The following is a 17,566-nucleotide window of genomic DNA, read 5'->3' as shown; positions in this document are numbered from 1 at the left end:
CAAAATTTTTCCTAAAGTTATATATTGTGTCAAAAAACCTATCCAACCACCATGTTTCGCCCATTTTCACAAAAAACTGTTATCGTCATAGAAGCTATGCCCTTACCAAATTTCACAAGGATTGGTAAATTTTTGTTCGACTTAAGGCATTAAAAGTATTCTAGGCAAATTAAATGAAAAAGGGCGGAGCCACGCCTATTTTGAAATTTTCTTTTATTTATGTATTTTGTTGCACATAATCTACTTATATACTGTAAAGATATTAACTTTTTTTTAAATTTGACTTTAAAAAAATTTTTTTTTCGTCATCCGATTTGCTAATCTTTATTTAACATACATATAGTAATAGGAGTAACATTCCTGCCAAATTTGATCATGATATCTTCATCGACTGCCAAATTACAGCTTGCAAAACTTATTAATTAAATTCTTTTAAAAGTGGGCGGTGCCACGTCCATTGTCCAAAATTTTATAATTTTTTATAATTTTCTATTCTGCGTCCTAAGGTCAACCCACATACCAAGTTTCATCGCTTTATCCGTCTTTGATAATGAATTATCGCACTTTCTCGGTTTTTCAAAATTTTCAATATCGAAAAAGTGGGCGTGGTTATAGTCCGATTTCGTTCATTTTAAATAGCGATCTGAAATGAGTGCCCAGCAACTTACATACCAAATTCCATTAAGATAGCTCAAAATGTACTCAAGTTATCGTGTTTACGGGCAGACGGGCGGACGGACGGCCGGAGACTTTATAGGTATAACGAAATTTTTCGAAAAGTAAACACAAATGTTGAAGCGGGCTCGTCTTCTCCAAAGCTAGCAATGAGGAGAAGTGCTCACTCACAAACTAAGCAAACTCTGTACATCGGTGCCATTATCATTTCTGCATAAATCTACCACAGTCTATAAATCATCCATCATGTGCCATGTCCAACTTTCGGGAATTTTTCCCATCAGGCAGCATCTGTAGCTCCTAGAACTCATGCCGTTCTCCCTGAGGCCGTTCTCCCTCAAATTCTTTCTTCCTGAATAGCCGTCTCTCTTCCTTCTTCCCTTGATGATAACGCTACAATATACTGCTCGTTACCGCACCCATACTTCGCTGGTGCTATGGGCAACGTCCGGTTTTTCTAAGGCAGCGCGAAATTCTCATTGGACCAGCTTTTTTGCAAGCTTTCTGGCAACCTATGATGTCAGCAGTGGCGGTATATAATCAGAGAGAAATATGCTCCCACTGGTACGCTACATATTCAGGTCGAAGATTTTTCTCAGTGAGCAGCAGTGATTCAAGAGCAGCTTTTCCACGGTCCACTTTCTCTGTGTCACTGCGCGCACTTTCTTCTCTGCATAGAGCCGTGTATGTATCTTGGCTTTCTCATGAGAGCACACATACAAGACACTGCAACTAGCCTGCCTTACCTCACGACATGACTTGTTTGTTTTTTTTTCAAGGCCGTATTTTACTGTACTAGAATGCACCGCGTAGCGTACTTTAGTGTATTGTAGCGTACTGTTATGATCCGTCAAGCAATGGATGATGGCGTATTGAAATACTATACTGCACTTAATTGTAATGTCGTGAACTAAATTATTCTATACTTTAATGCACTGTATCTTACTTTCCAAAATTCAACTGAAATGGATGCCCCAGAACAGCTCTTACTACAACACTGTGACCTGGAACCGATATCACCGAGTTGAGCGTACTAGAGGCTTTGTTAGCTGCTTGAACCCAACCTTTAATATATTTTTTTAATTTATTTAATTTTTTTAACTAAACTAATAAGTTTTAAATTGAAATCATATAAAATTAAAAAAAAAAAAACAAGTAAGGAAGGCTAAGTTCGGGTGTAACCGAACATTACATACTCAGCTGAGAGCTATGGAGACAAAATAAGGGAAAATCACCATGTAGGAAAATGAACCTAGGGTAACCCTGGAATGTGTTTGTATGGCATGTGTATCAAATGGAAGGTATCAAAGAGTATTTTAAGAGGGAGTAGGCCATAGATCTATGGGTGGACGCCATTTAGGGATATCGCCATAAAGGTGGACCAGGACGGAATCTAGAATTTGTTTGTACGATATGGGTATCAAATGAAGGGTGTTAATGAGTATTTTAAAAGCGCGTGGACTTAGTTCAATAGGTGGACGCCTTTTCGAGATATCGCCATAAAGGTGGACCAGGGGTGACTCTATAATTTGTTTGTACGATATGGGTATCAAATGAAAGGTGTTAATGAGTATTTTAAAAGAGCGTGGACCTTAGTTCTATAGGTGGACGCCTTTTCGAGATATCGCAATAAGGGTGAACCAGGGGTGACGCTAGAATGCGTTTGTACGATATGGGTATCAAATTAAAGGTATTAATGAGGGTTTTAAAAGGGAGTAGCCCTTAGTTGTATATGTGAAGGCGTTTTCGATATATTGACCAAAATGTGGACCAGGGTGACCCAGAACATCATCTGTCGGGTACCGCTAATTTATTTATATATTTCATACCACGAACAGTATTCCTGCCAAGATTCCAAGGGCTTTTGATTTCGATCTGCAGAACTTTTACATTTTCTTCTATTTAATATGGTAGGTGTCACACTCATTTTACAAAGTTTTTTCTAAAGTTATATTTTGCGTCAATAAACCAATCCAATTACCATGTTTCATCCCTTTTTTCGTATTTGGTACAGAATTAAGACATTTTTTCATTTTTCGTAATTTTCGATATCGAAAATTGGGGGTGGTCATTGTCGGATTTCGGCCATTTTTTATACCAGTATAAAGTGAGTTCAGATAAGTACGTGAACTAAGTTTAGTAAAGATATATCGATTTTTGCTCAAGTTATCGTGTTAACGGCCGAGCGGAAGGACAGACGGTCGACTTTTGTATAAAAACTGGGCGTGGCTTCAACCGATTTTGCCCATTTTCACAGAAAACTGTTATCGTCATAGAATCTATTCACCTACCGAATTTCACAAGGATTGGTAAATTTTTGTTCAAATTAATGCCTTAAAAGTATTCTAGACAAATTAAATGAAAAAGGGCGGAGCCACGCCCATTTTGAAATTTTCTTTTATTTTTGTATTTTGTTGCACCATATTATTACTGGAGTTGATTGTTGACATAATTTACTTATATACTGTAAAGATATTAAATTTTTTGTTAAAATTTGACTTTAAAAATTTTTTTTTTTAAAGTGGGCGTGTTTGTCATCCGACTTTGCTAATTTTTATTTAGCACACATATAATAATAGGAGGAATGTGCCTGCCAAGTTTCATCATGATATCTTCAGCGACTGCGAAATTACAGCTTGCAAAACTTTCAAATTACCTTCTTTTAAAAGTGGGCGGTGCCACGCCCATTGTCCAAAATTTTACTAATTTTCTATTTTGCGTCATAATGTCAACGCACCTACCAAGTTTCATCGCTACATCCATTTTTGGTAACGAATTATCGCACTTTTTCGGTTTTTCGAAATTTTCGATATCGAAAAAGTGAGCGTGGTTGTAGTCCGATTTCGTTCATTTTAAATAGCGATCTGAGATGAGTGCCCAGGAACCTACATACCAAATTACATCAAGATACCTCAAAAGTTACTCAAGTTATCGTGTTTACGGATGGACGGACGGACGGACATGGCTAAATGAATTTTTTTTTCGCCAAGATCATTTTGATATATAGAAGTCTATATTTATCTCGATTAGTTTATGCCGTTACGGATTACCGTTATGCGAACAAAGTTAATAAACTCTGTGAGCTCTGCTCAGCTGAGTATAAAAACTCATAAGTTATTGAGATTTTGAAATGTTTCAATAAATGCCTGAACTGAAGAATGGTTTAAAAGTTAGGCTCAGATTTCTTACCGTGTATATATTTATGAAAACAAATCATTAATATTCTTTTTGTGTTTTTAATAGTTATCCCCGCGAAAAGGATCAGGGTGCAGCTTTTGAAAGGCAAATAGCGCCAGCGGATTTGATTATATACTTCGATTGCTCAGATGTAAGTATTGTTGTAAAGCTAATTTGGTAAAAAACCAAAATCATAATAACTGGAACGCATGTCAAATAAGAGTAGCCATAACCATGAAACAAAGAAGGCATTAAGGTTCTCTTCGATGGCTCATAAACTGATATCACGCCTCTCGTTATAAATGTACTGTATTTCAGAATTTGTGCACATTTATGAGCATTTGAAAACAAATTGTTGATTTACCTGAACGCACCGACCGAACTGTGTTTGAAGCGTTTATACCTTTCATGAATGTAACCGCACTATAATCTGCTTCCCAAGGCAGTCGGTTCTATGTACCGGGGCGACTCGGGATTTTTCCCGACCAAGGACTGTCATTTCAGTGTGACCCCATTTAATTTGTTTCGTCCCTCCCACAAATTGTCATCCTCCCAGCAGCTCCTTGCAGCAGGACTGCTACATATTCTCTTACTCCGGGAAGGTATCGAACCCAATCCGGGTCCGTCTCCTGACCCCGGTCCTGAGAAATGGTTTTGCTGCATTTGCCAGAAAAGAATCTTTTTAGGACGGTCATACTCTGTTCAGTGTGTCTCGTGCAAGGGATGGTTGCATCGGACAGGTTGTTCTGGGCTTGATCCCAAAACCCGACGTCCACGTAACTTTTATAAATATTTTGTGACTCCTTGCTGCTCACGCCCAAGGGCGTCCCGTAGTCTACGCCTAAGCGCCCCTCCAATACCTTCCAGCAGCCTCGCTGCTCAGCAAGCCACAACAAGTACCCGCTGCTGCTCGCGCCCCACGGCGCCAACAACTCAAACAGCTGATACCACTCATAACTACTACCTTCGTAGTAGAGCTGGTAGCAATGCTGAGCATCAGCCCCTGCCCCCGTCTTCTTCTCCCCCCCTCTTTTCTGGCAGCAATCGTGCAGGTCAGGGAAACAGACTCTTAGTCCCTACCTCCGTTTGCACCGTCTGCCAGCACAGAATATATAGGTTTGCGACATCCGCTCAATGCAGCTCCTGCCTTGGGTGGTGCCACTTTCCTAGATGTTCTGGTCTCCGCGACGGCAACCCCTCGACGGGTTTCATCGCGCCATGTTGCCAGGTCGCAAACCCAAATCATCCGGGTACCCCAATGCTTGCCCAAGGGCGCCCAGTCCCAAGGCCACAACAGCAATTGCGTCCTGGCCTTCCACAACCTAGGCGTAGTCACCCGTCACTTACCCCTAGAGTGGCGGCGTCACCCCTCATGCACTTCAGAATTCTGAAGTTAAACTGTAATGGACTAACTGGGAAGATTACGGAGATAGTCGATTTCATGAAGCGGCACAACATCCGCATTGCTGCGATTCAAGAGACTAAATTCACAGCAAGATCTGCATTGCAGACCTGCTCTGGGTATAATGTCCACAGGAAGGACCGCGAGAGCGGAAATGGAGGCGGCCTCGCGTTTATTATACACCACTCTGTCCATTATCATATATTTGATCCTGTCATCGACCGCAGGGACAATGTCTTAGAACGTCAAGGCCTATCTGTCCGGTCAGGCGATGCAAATCTAGAAATCATCAACATCTACATCCCTCCTGTCACCTGTTGCCCCAGTGGATACCGCCCTAAAATCGAGGCCTTACTCACTGGCAACAATCGCATTATCTTAGGCGATTTCAATGCCCATCACGACCTATGGCATTCAAACTTGCGGGCGGACAGTAGGGGTGAGATGTTGGTGGATCAAATAGAAGAAACGACGTTCTGCACAATAAACGGAGACGCCCCCACACGTATGGTAGGAAGCTGTCATAGCTCGCCAGATATCTCAATCGTGAGCGCAGAACTCGTAAACTGCGTCAACTGGCAGCCGATGGTAACATTGGCATCCGACCACAAAAAAGGAAAGTGGGAAGAATATAAATCTGCAACAGACAGCAGCTTTGCTGCCCGCCAAGGGGAGCGTGCCTTCCGTAAGGTCATTGAATCCGCCTCGGCACATTTCATTCCCGCCGGGAGAATTCCCGACATCCGGCCCCACTTCCCGGCGGAGGCCGCGAGCTTAGCGAGGGAACGCGACCTTATAAGACAGCTTGATCCAGGCGACCCCCAAATAAGGGATATAAACCAACGCATCAGATTGCTTGTGGACGAACACAAGCGGGCGAAATGGGAAGAGCACCTAAGAGGTTGTAACCTCTCTACAGGTGTAGGTAAACTTTGGTCCACCGTAAAGTCCCTATCGAATCCGACTAAGCACAAAGACAAAGTTTCCATCGCCTTTGGCGATAAGGTGCTGTCGGATGCGGAAAAATGCACGAGCGCTTTCTGCCGACAATATATAATGCATCCTACGGTCGACAAAGATAGACGGAGAGCCAATAGACACGCACATAAACACAAATTCAGCGCGTCACCAATCACCATCACCGCTAGAGAGGTTGAGGACGCCATTGGTCGCGCTAAACCATCCAAAGAAGTGGGCCCAGACGGCATAGCCATGCCGATGCTTAAAAACCTAGGGAAAGAGGGTTTCAAATATTTAGCGCATGTCTTCAACCTGTCTCTCTCCACCTTTGCCATACCCGAGAAATGGAAAATGGCCAAGGTGGTCCCGCTACTAAAGCCTGGGAAACCAGCTAACGTAGGTGATTCATATCGTCCGATATCTCTCCTATCGCCAGTAGCAAAGGCGCTTGAAGCCATTTTGCTCCCTTATTTCCAACCACATTTGCAGCTAGCCCCTCATCAGCATGGCTTCAGAAAACTCTATAGCACTACCTCCGCGCTAAATGTCATTAGCACCCAGATAAATTGCGGTTTGAATCAATACCCCCACCATAGAACAGTACTCGTAGCGCTAGACCTATCAAAAGCCTTTGATACGGTCAACCATGGCTCATTACTGCAAGACCTGGAAGGGTCTACCCTTCCCCCATGTCTTAAAAGGTGGACCGCAAATTATCTGGGTGGTCGGCAGGCATCGGTGCAATTCAGAAACGAAACATCAAAACCAAGGAGAATTAAACAAGGGGTGCCACAGGGTGGTGTCCTATCCCCACTTTTGCTAAATTTCTACATATCTAAGCTACCTTCACCACCGGAAGGAGTCACAATCGTTTCCTACGCCGATGACTGCACAATAATGGCCACAGGCCCAGGCCCAGAAATCGATGAGCTATGCAATAAAATAAACGGCTATCTCCCTGATCAGTCCAGTTTTTTCGCCTCGCGAAACCTGGCATTGTCCCCGACTAAATCTTCCCCGACCTTATTTACAACATGGACGCCCCAAATGTCGACCATATTGAACATCCACGTCGATGGCACTACGCTACCGACTGTCCTACACCCCAAAATCTTGGGTGTGACGTTTGATCAGGATCTACATTTTGGTGCGCACGCAACCGCAATTGTTCCGAGAATTCAGAGCCGTAATAAAATCCTCAAATCCCATGCTGGCAGTACTTGGGGAAAAGATAAAGAAACGCTCTTGACCACATACAAAGCAATTAGCCAGCCGATTACGTGCTACGCGTCACCCATATGGTCGCCAAGCCTAAAAACCACCCACTGGAAGAAACTACAGGCCTGCCAAAATACTGCTCTCAGAATCGACACGGGCTGTCTTCGTATGTCCCCAGAACACCATCTGCATAATGAGGCGAGAATACTCCCCATCAGGGAGAGAAATGAGATGCTGACCAAACAGTTTCTGTTGAATACCCAGAAACCTGGGCATCCCAACAGACATCTGATTGACGAACCAGCACCGCCTAGGGGCCTAAGGAGTCACTCCGTAAGCATTTTGAGGAAATACGGCACATGAGAACCCAGCCGTATGAAGCGAAAAAACACAAGCAGGTCCTTGGTGAACTCCATAGACAGGCGTCGGACCTTTATGTCGGGAATTGCCCGGTGAATCCAGTACTTGAAGAAAAATATCCAGAACTCGCGGAAGAGGAACGCATACTCCCCAGGGAAACGCGTGTCACTCTTGCTCAACTTCGTTCTGGATACTGTAACAGGTTAAACTCTTACCTATCCAGAATCAACCCCGACATACAAAATGTATGCCCCGCTTGCAATGTGTCCCCACATGACACCAACCATCTCTTTAATTGTAATGTGGAACCAACGCCTCTAATACCCCTTTCCTTATGGTCCACCCCTGTTGAAATGGCAAGTTTCCTTGGACTCCCGTTAGAGGATATTGATGACAATTTGTGATCGGTCGCGGCTATTAGGTGGGGCGAGCATTGCTACAACAACAACATTGAATTTTTGAGATGTACGCATTTTCAATAATTATAGTGGAAAAATCAATTATACCAAGTACAAGTATTACTTGAAGGGCATTTTGCAGAATTTCCATGACCAAAATTTGCAATATCTGAACAATCTGCATCCTGGAGGTAATAGGGATTAGTATATACCCGCTGTAGTACGGTTGAAGGTCTTTGATTCCATAGTCGCGAAATTCAGCTTCTGTAATTGAACATTTCCCAATGAGCCGAGGTTCACTGACTTTGCGAAGGTTGATTCACTATTATCATAAAAACATAATCTAATCTAGTTCGATCGAACAACGTGAAATGAAATCGATCACGTCATGATTGACGGCAGACATAGCACCGTTGTCATAGATATACGTACGTTACGAGGGCTAAATATTGATGTATATTGGAACGATTTTTCGTCATCCCTTTTCAAATTTGGTTTGGAGACAGTTCGATTTCGACGTTGCGCCATCATCAGTGTCGATCGTTCTCCAAACCAATTTTGACAAGGGATGACGAAAATCGGTCGAATATACACCAATTAACCACCCTGTCGGAAAATCAACACACCAAAATGAATCGGGTTTCATTACCTTCAAATAGAGCCATTTTGCATAGCTCCAGATGACCCAGTTAAAAAGTTAGAATTTAAGAGTGCAACATGAGGGTAACTTTTTTTCCAGAAAAACAAACATATATGTGCAGCGACACAAGGAAAGTTTGGGTCAAGAATGTGCTCACGAAACAGACAACTGGCGATTCCACTGCACTCGATTTTTCCACCTGCTCACTAAGAGCAAACTTCGTCCTTAAGATGTAGTTGACCCCACCCCAGCGGGTTTGGGGTTAGAATATACCCGTGGTAGGTGTGCCTGTCATAAGAGGCGACTAAAATACCGGATTCAAAGGGTTTGTGTAGCGCAGCCCTTTCAGGTTGCCAGCGCAATACACAGCTTCTCCAAACCCAATTGTCAAGGGTCGGAGGGCGGTATGGCCTAGAAGGTCGCATGTGGTCATAACAAATCGTTCCCGAGATAGTCGGGCTTGGTACCGGAACGTACCGGATCTGCATCCGGCAAAAGACCATCAACTCGATAACACTCCCCAAGGCCTTTGGGGAGTGTCCTTACCGCTACAACAACAACAACAGGGGAACATATCTCTTTAATAACGTACAGCCGCTGGGGATACTATAAACTTTAATCGAGCTAGCAGAAACAACTGATGCAATGAGGAATGTTGGTCTCGAAAAATTACCTATAGGGCCATGATGAGTTGAGGCGCAGCAACGCGCGATCTATTGGAGAACTATCGTGACGCGAAGAAGGACTAATTAAAGAAAAAAAAAGTATCTTAGAAGAAAAAAAAGTGAGGCAAACCGGCGTGAGTGCGAAAAGCTTCAGATGATGAATAATAGGTAAATGTCCGAAAAAAGGAAAAAAAACCAAACAAAAAAAAAAAAAGAACCATAAATAGAGAGAAATGGATACGGGAGAACCCGCATATCTGAACAATCATTTGTATGATGTATAGCACGCTAAACCTAAAAATTTTGTTCAGCTCTGAATTGCATACTTTTCTTGTTAATTATGAAAAAAACAGAAAATTAATTCATTCAGTGTAGAAAGTTTAAGAAGAAGTTTAAACTGTATAGAGCAAATTTAAAAACGCCCTTTCTCAGAAAACGTTTGAATAAACCCTGTTTCAGATTTGACTTCAAAAATGTTTTATCTCAGAATTCGGTTGAAGAACGGACTATGTCAGAGCTTTTTTCAAAAACACCCCAGCTAATGTCAAATTGCATTGCATTTGAGCTCAGTTAGTTCATTTTTGAAATAAATTCTGAAATAGGGCGTTATTCAACCACATGCCAATCTTCGTAACTTTTTCGGAAGCCCTTGATTGCTTTGGAGATATGCCAAAAATCGAAGGGTTAGTTTGCGTCCAGACGGTATGACACACATACAGGATTTTCTGGGAACGCCAGTCGATATAGGTTGATAATCCACTCATAAAGGTCAATGTTTCTCCGTAATATGTTAAGTATATATACTATTGTAACGAAGTTTGGGAAATTGTGCCTCAGAATGCCTCAGCTTACGCTGCTTTTATACTCTCGGTTTCCTCGTTCACCCATTTATCCTAAGGTCTAGTAATTTCGCGAACTTCATGCTTGGTTACCAGCCATATACATGTATATATTTGTAGTTTGTAGCCATATGCGTGTGTATATGTGAGTACTACTTCGGCTGATGATTACATGCGTTTGTGAGTATCTCTCCGTTGCCTTGTATGTATCTGCGTAAATGATGATTGATTTGTTTACGTACATAAGAGTTGCAGCTTGCTTTGTTGTTGTTGTGCTTTTATTTTATAACCGCTGATGTGAGTATCACTTAGTGATGCTAATATTCGTCACACTATATATATATATATGATATTATCCTAGACTTATGTTACGTGAATTGTTTTGAAAAAAAAAAATAAAAATAAAAATTAAATTTAAAAAAACTTTATTTAAGGATGTTATGGTTCAACGCATTATGGGTCGTGCAGCGGCTTCGACTGAAAAGCGTGCTGATGACAACGAAGCAACCATTAAAACCCGTTTGGCAACCTTCAGAACGAATACAAATGCCATATTGGAGCAATATACCGACAAGACAATAATGGTAAGTGAAATGCGAATAAAAATATCCAAAAATGGTAACACTTATACTCTGGATCGCAGTGATTATAATAATAATAATAGTTCAGTTGCATCAGGGATGAATAAGAAAACATCGGCTGCCTTTTACTGCCGCCAACGAAGCTTGCTGGGTGTTCCCGCCAAAAGTTTAAATAAATCATCAATCCCATACTATTTTTGTTGTTTTGATTTATGTATATAATTGCACTAAGGTTTGAGTAAAGGAAGGCTTGCTTGAAAAAGAACAGCAATGGCTCCGATAGTGGCATATTCTATCAACAGGTTGCAATCGTCCTTAGCTTCGGGCAATGGTCTAAAAATTGTTGAACAAATCTCTTTCAGAACGTTCTGAATGAATATTTGTGTGGCTCGGTCCTTCGGACTCCATTAGTTCAATAAAACAGTTTTATTTCTGATGTTTCCGCATATTACAAAACGTTGAAATTAAGGTATGTCAACTCAGATTTAGGCGCCACTACTTCGTATGCGCATTTCTCTGCGCTCCCTTTCAGCATGCATCAGTTTCGTCATAATTATAAAAGCCATCTTGCTCACAGCAGTCCAACAATCTCTTCGTGGAACTAAATTCCTAATGGAAGGCTCCTCTCCAAAAACTCTGTGTACAGTGAGTCTTTCGCCGTAAAAACGAGGGAAGTGAAACATTACATGTTCTGCTCCAATTCGGAGGGACAATGTGGACAGAAAGGATCCTCCTCTCGCCCTTTTCTCGATTCTTCCCACCGTTTTTGCCACCTAACTATTGTTCGTGACCTTGTGCTTTTCTTAGCATCTTCAGATGGTCGGCTGATTCCAATGCCATACATCGGCCATTTCACCTGAGAGTAGATCAACAGGGATTTTCCTGGATAAAACATGGATCGCGTCGTCGGACACCGTCCGATAAGCACATGCTATTCGTATAGCGGTAATACGGTAGGCTGCTAGTATATCTTTTTGGTGGACCTTTTTGGATCCGTGCCATACTGGTGCTGCATATAATATTATAGAGTTGGTTACGTTGGATAATAGCTGGCGGGTAGCTTCGCCTGGGTCGCCGATATTGGGCATTATTAGCGTCAGGGGTCCACTAACTCTATAAACTTCTCCAGCACCATTGCGATGACGCTTTTGCCATATGAGGTCGAAAGTCTGCAGTAAAAATGCATAGAAAAGTCATCAAAATCTTGTTAGGAAAATGCACGGAAACAGGCAGTTTCAACAGGGTGGGACCAAAACGAAGTTGCGCCAGAGTTTTGAGTTCCACATTATCATAATCATACCTATTTCACGATGAATGACGCCAAATGGGAGCACCAATCCAGCTCCAAGTTGAGCCAGAGTGACGCATGTCTCTCAGGGAAATGTGCTTTTCTCTTCTAAAATAAAGGGAAATTCTAAGTTGACAATGGCTCTGTGTATATAGGTTTGCAAACCTAAGTGGGGAGGAATCACACCATAGCTATTTCTGAGGTGAACATCTTATACGCACGAGAGACGAAGCACTGTCAAGCCGTTGCCTTTTGGAATGTCTGGACTCACGATAACCCAACAGGAACTCTTTAAAGCTTGCAAATTCCCGCCTCCATGTAAAAATTATGATGATCATAAGACAAGCAGCCATGACTGTTCCCGCAGGTTTAGCGACCATATTGCCGTATGGTGTCAGCAAAAGACATGAGCGTTTTGCTGCGATTTTATACTTAGAGGCAATATTAAAAATTGTTTGGTGCCTGTAAAGGGGCCGCCGTGATGTGGTGGTTGCGTGCTCGGTCACAACACCAATGGTGCTGGGCTTATGTCCTGGGCATAACAACATCACAAATTTAGAAAAAAGGCATAACAACATTAAAAATTTAGAAAAAAAGTTTTTTTTTTCAATTAGAAAAAGTTTTTATTAGCGAGGTCGCCGCTCGGTAGTGGTTTGGCAAACAATCTGAGAGTATTTCTGCCATAAACAGATTGTCAGTAAGAAGTCATCTGAAATTGAAAGAGAAGCTCCACCTATTACATATATAAAGTAGTTATTTTTAATTTTTTGAATGCCGTTAAAGAAATGCTATCGGCGTGGATATTCAATAGTTGTTCCAACTGCCAAAACACGTCGCGAATAAGATCGCCGGAGGCTTAGTCAATGGCAGTGCCTTGTTACGCGAGGTGAAGAAAACAATAGACTTTTTAGAGCGCCTTTCTTCCTCAGCCTAATCGAGAAAACGATCCTCACTGCAGATAAATATCGCTGCTGACTGAACTCAGTAGTTCTCTCACTATCCGAATATGTCCCCCATGCGGGTAAGGGGTTAGAACATGCCCCCGGGCAGGTATGCCGGCCTTAAAAGTCGAGCAAAATACCAATGCTATCCAATTCTGAGTGGTGATAATCCGAAAGGGAGCAATGTGGACGTTTGCGCGATCCTTTCATAGTCGATAAAAACTTTACCGTGGGGAGCAGCAATAGCCAGTATGTAAACTGATATAATTTATCGCTTGATACTTGGGATCGGCCCCTTTGGGGAAGAATCGCGGTACGATGTGGTTTTATCTCGCATGTTTGGGGTTTTTCCTTATATGCGGGGAGCTTACTTTTAGGGAAGCTGTCATTGAATCAAGGAAGCTATGTAGTCTCTTCTCCGCTGAAGTTGGAAATAAAGCATTCTCTTCGAAGGAATGCAGTCTTCTTCGTTGGAAAGCTGGCAATTAATTTTCCCTTGATTCGCCTGCGTAAGATCAAATAAAAGGTTGAGATGCACATCCCTACTCACCCAGTGGGTTAGGAGGCTTAGAATATACCCGCGGTAGGTATGCCTGTCGTAAGAGTCGACTAAAATACAACAACAACATGCACATACCTTAATTGTGCTGAGTGTAATTTGATGCAACTTTGCTAGGAAATGGAGATAACAACATTGTGGATAACAATTGATAACTGAAAGAGTGGGTTAGTGCTCAATCTTCTTTTTGAAATATTTTGAAACTACTTTAGGCTATGCGGAACGGTTGGCATCGGACTTAGAGTAAATATGATTAGTAGATATGGGATTGATTTGAAAAGATCTAATCCTACAGTGAACGGACGTAGCAAATCGACGTGACGGTTGTAATCACTTTCTTTAATTGTGATGCAGGTTGTTCCTGGTGCACAGAAAATTTTGTTTACACCCCTTAATACATGTATTAAAGTTGTGGAGTTGAATCATGTATCTGGCGGTGCCCAAGCGTCAGAAATGATGCAGCGAATTATTTGTGGTTAGAATAGAATGGTAATGGAACACAAGGTGGAGTTTCCTTGCAACCGGATGCCATTATCCTTCAAATAGTTAGGAGCTTTGATAGACTCCGTATCTTACAAAGTTAAGAGTTTGTTACTTTACAGCCGAATACACGCTAATTTGGTAGGGAACATGGAGCTTTTCGTTGAGCCGCTGATTACGCAATTAGATCCGTATGTTTGACACCGTAAGGTTGAGCTCTACTTGGCAGGTAATCACGTGAAACATACATATTTGAATGCCCGAATATGAGGGATTAATATACATATTTCACTTAAACGGCTTCGTGAAATTGGAAATCAAATAATTTGAAAGAAAACAAGTAAGGAAGGCTAAGTTCGGGTACAACCGAACATTACATACTCAGCTGAGAGCTTAGCTTCGTTGGTTTCTTAGGGTTTAGTAGATGGTTTATAAGAGGTTTTTAATTCCATATCACATACGTTTGGGAAATATCGACCAAATTGTAGACGAAGGGTGACGTTTTTTGGAACGATTTTCCTTCATCCTTTGTCAATTAAGGGAAAATCACCATGTGGGAAAATTAACCTAGGGTAGCCCTGGAATGTGTTTGTACGATATGAGCATCAAATGAAAGGTATTAAAGAGTATTTTAAAAGGGAGTGGGCCTTAGTTCTATAGGTGGAATCCTTCTCGAGATATCGCCATAAAGGTGGGCCAGGGGTGACTCTAGAATGTGTTTGTACGATATGAGCATCAAATTAAAGATATTAATGTAGGTTTTAAAAGGGAGTGGCCCGTAATTGTATATGTGAAGGCGTTTTCGAGATATCGACCAAAATGTGGACCAGGGTGACCCAGAACATCATCTGCCGGGTACCGCAAATTTATTTATATATATAATACCATGAACAGTATTCCTGCCATGATTCCAAGAGCTTTTGATTTCGCCCTGCAGAACTTTTTTATATGGTAGGTGTCACACGCCCATTGTCCAAAATTTTACTAATCTTCTATTCTGCGTCATAACGTTAACCCACCTACCAAGTTTCATCGCTTTATTCGTCTTTGGTAATGAATTATCGCACTTTTTCGGTTTTTCGAAATTTTCGATATCGAAAAAGTGGGCGTGGTTATAGTCCGATTTCGTTAATTTTAAATATCGGTCTGTGATGAGTGCCCAGGAACTTAAATACCAAATTTCATTAAGATACGTCAAAATTTACTCAAGTTATCGTGTTTACGGACGGACGGACGGACGGAAGGACATGGCCAAATGAATTTCTTTTTACGCCCAGATCATTTTGATATATAGAAGTATATATCTATCTCGATTTGTTTATGCCGTTACGGGGTACCGTGTTATGCGAACAAAATTAATATACTCTGTGAGCTCTGCTCAGCTGAGTATAATAATTCAATTAAAAATGCAGTCTTTAACATAAAGAAATGAGCAAATGTGCATATTTTTGCACTCTAGCTTAAAAATTAAACACTCTTATATCAATTTTTTCTCAAATTAAAATTAAACTCTCTCCTTATTTATTTTTTAGCTCAATGCCGAACGTACAGCCGATGAAATTTTCGTTGATGTGCAACGCGCTTTGGATTGTCTAATTCAAAAGAAGGCTCAAGCTGTTGCATGCGCTTAATCAACAATCAACCACACAAATGTACATAAGATATACATACATATGTAAATACTATTAGATATTTTACGGAAATGCACATAAATATATGTATTATAGCACAATTGAGGCACGCATGCGATATGCAACAACAAAGCAATTTATATTAGCTCATATTAAAGCAAACGAAGGAAACCAAATACATAATTAGGAAATAATGTAGATTACAAGTGTGCAAGTTTTTGCAATTTCATCGTGAGCTACTCACATAAATATAAACATATATACATGTTTTATTTATCAACGCTTAAATAAACAGCTGTCAATAATATTGCATAAACGTAGTAAAAATTTACCTACTATTATTAAAATGTAGTACAATAATAAAAAGCTCTCTTTAAGCAAAATATGTGCTTTAATTAAAAAATTTAATATTCGCTATTAATTATCGAAATAAAGCAAAAACTAAAGAATAATTAATATAAATATTGTTGAAACAAAAGCAATAAATACTCATAAAAAAAATTGTGAAAACAAAATTTGTTTTTATTTCGGCAAATTTTTTCAAACTTCACGGTACGTAATAGTTCATGCTAGGTGGTAGCTGTCGTGGTAGGAAAAGCTACTTGGACAGTAGCGTGAAGGTACGTTGTGATCACGATTGCCACATTAGAGCTACAAAAATATCGATATAAATATCGATACATCGAGTACTAGGTTTATGGTGCGATTATCGATGTTTTTTTCTAAATATCGTTTACTGTATTCCCATTTCTTATTCCTTTTTCTAGCGGCAGAATTACCAGCGTCTAAAACTTTGGTAAGACAAATAAAACTTGAATAAATAAAATTACATACATTATGTCAGATTTGTGTTTATTTTAGATGAATACCTAACAAGTTGGTGGCTCTGAATATTGAAAAATTCTTACAAAAGTTCAATGTGAAAGGTCGTTATTGTTTTCATATTATATACACATATATACATGTATTCGTATATGTAGATATACACGCAACAGAAGACATCATTGAGTTGGAAGACGAAAATTGTGTTGCCAAAAAGCTACGAAGTACAAAGTGAAGCATTTGGATCCATTTTGACAAAATCAGTAATACTTTTGCAATATTCTACTATTGCAAAAAATGTTATAAAACTAGTAGTAATACGTCCAATTTGTTTCACCATCTAGAACGATCGCATACAACTGCAAATTTAGATTCACATAGCTCGCAAAATAAGATTGATTTTTATATGAAAAAAAAAAAAAACATGAAGATCCATCGTCACGTAAAAAGGCTTTTGACATCACCCTACTAGGGTTTAGTCACCGCAGACGTTCGACCTTTTCCCATAGTGGATGACAAAGGGTGTTGTAACTTTATATATACCCTCGTTTCACTGTATAAGCTATCATCGCGGACAACTTTGCAGAATGTGTTTTCTGGTCGTTTCGAAGTTGAAGACAATATTACATATATATAGGGTATTCCATCCCATTTCAACCAATTTTGAACCCAACCCCTTTAGAATTGGCTGAAAGTTTTTCTTCTTTTTCTAGCTTACGAAAGACGTTTTTCAGAATTTTTTCAAATTTTTTCATCCAACTCAAAAAAAGTTATGAATTTAAAAAAAAAAACACCGTTTTTGTTTTCAAAATGCTATAACTTTTTCAAAAATTGACCGTTTGGGATCTTTTTTTTTAAATTTGTTTTTAAATATACTTTTCGGAAAAAATACAAAAAAATTTTTAAAGTTTTTTTTAATTTTTCAGTTTT

General features: G+C 40.4%; 1 protein-coding gene across 3 annotated transcripts in view; it reads left to right on the top strand.

Moving 5' to 3' along the window:
• The window catches only part of Ak1 (Adenylate kinase 1), a 70,502-nt gene extending 54,173 nt beyond the window's left edge, over positions 1–16,329 (top strand). For all 3 annotated transcript variants that reach the window (XM_067787789.1, XM_067787790.1, XM_067787792.1), the window contains 3 exons: positions 3,919–4,003; positions 10,769–10,918; positions 15,716–16,329. In XM_067787789.1, coding sequence (XP_067643890.1) covers positions 3,919–4,003; positions 10,769–10,918; positions 15,716–15,814 — 334 coding nt within the window. In that variant the 3' untranslated portion in view covers positions 15,815–16,329. The remainder of the gene's footprint in view (positions 1–3,918; positions 4,004–10,768; positions 10,919–15,715) is intronic.
• The last annotated feature ends 1,237 nt before the right edge of the window (positions 16,330–17,566 follow it).

Source organism: Eurosta solidaginis, chromosome 5 (assembly GCF_040869045.1).
Source record: "Eurosta solidaginis isolate ZX-2024a chromosome 5, ASM4086904v1, whole genome shotgun sequence".
Lineage (NCBI taxonomy): Eukaryota > Metazoa > Arthropoda > Insecta > Diptera > Tephritidae > Eurosta > Eurosta solidaginis.
Note: the sequence above shows the minus strand (reverse complement) of the source record. Positions and strands in the feature narration are given on the sequence as shown.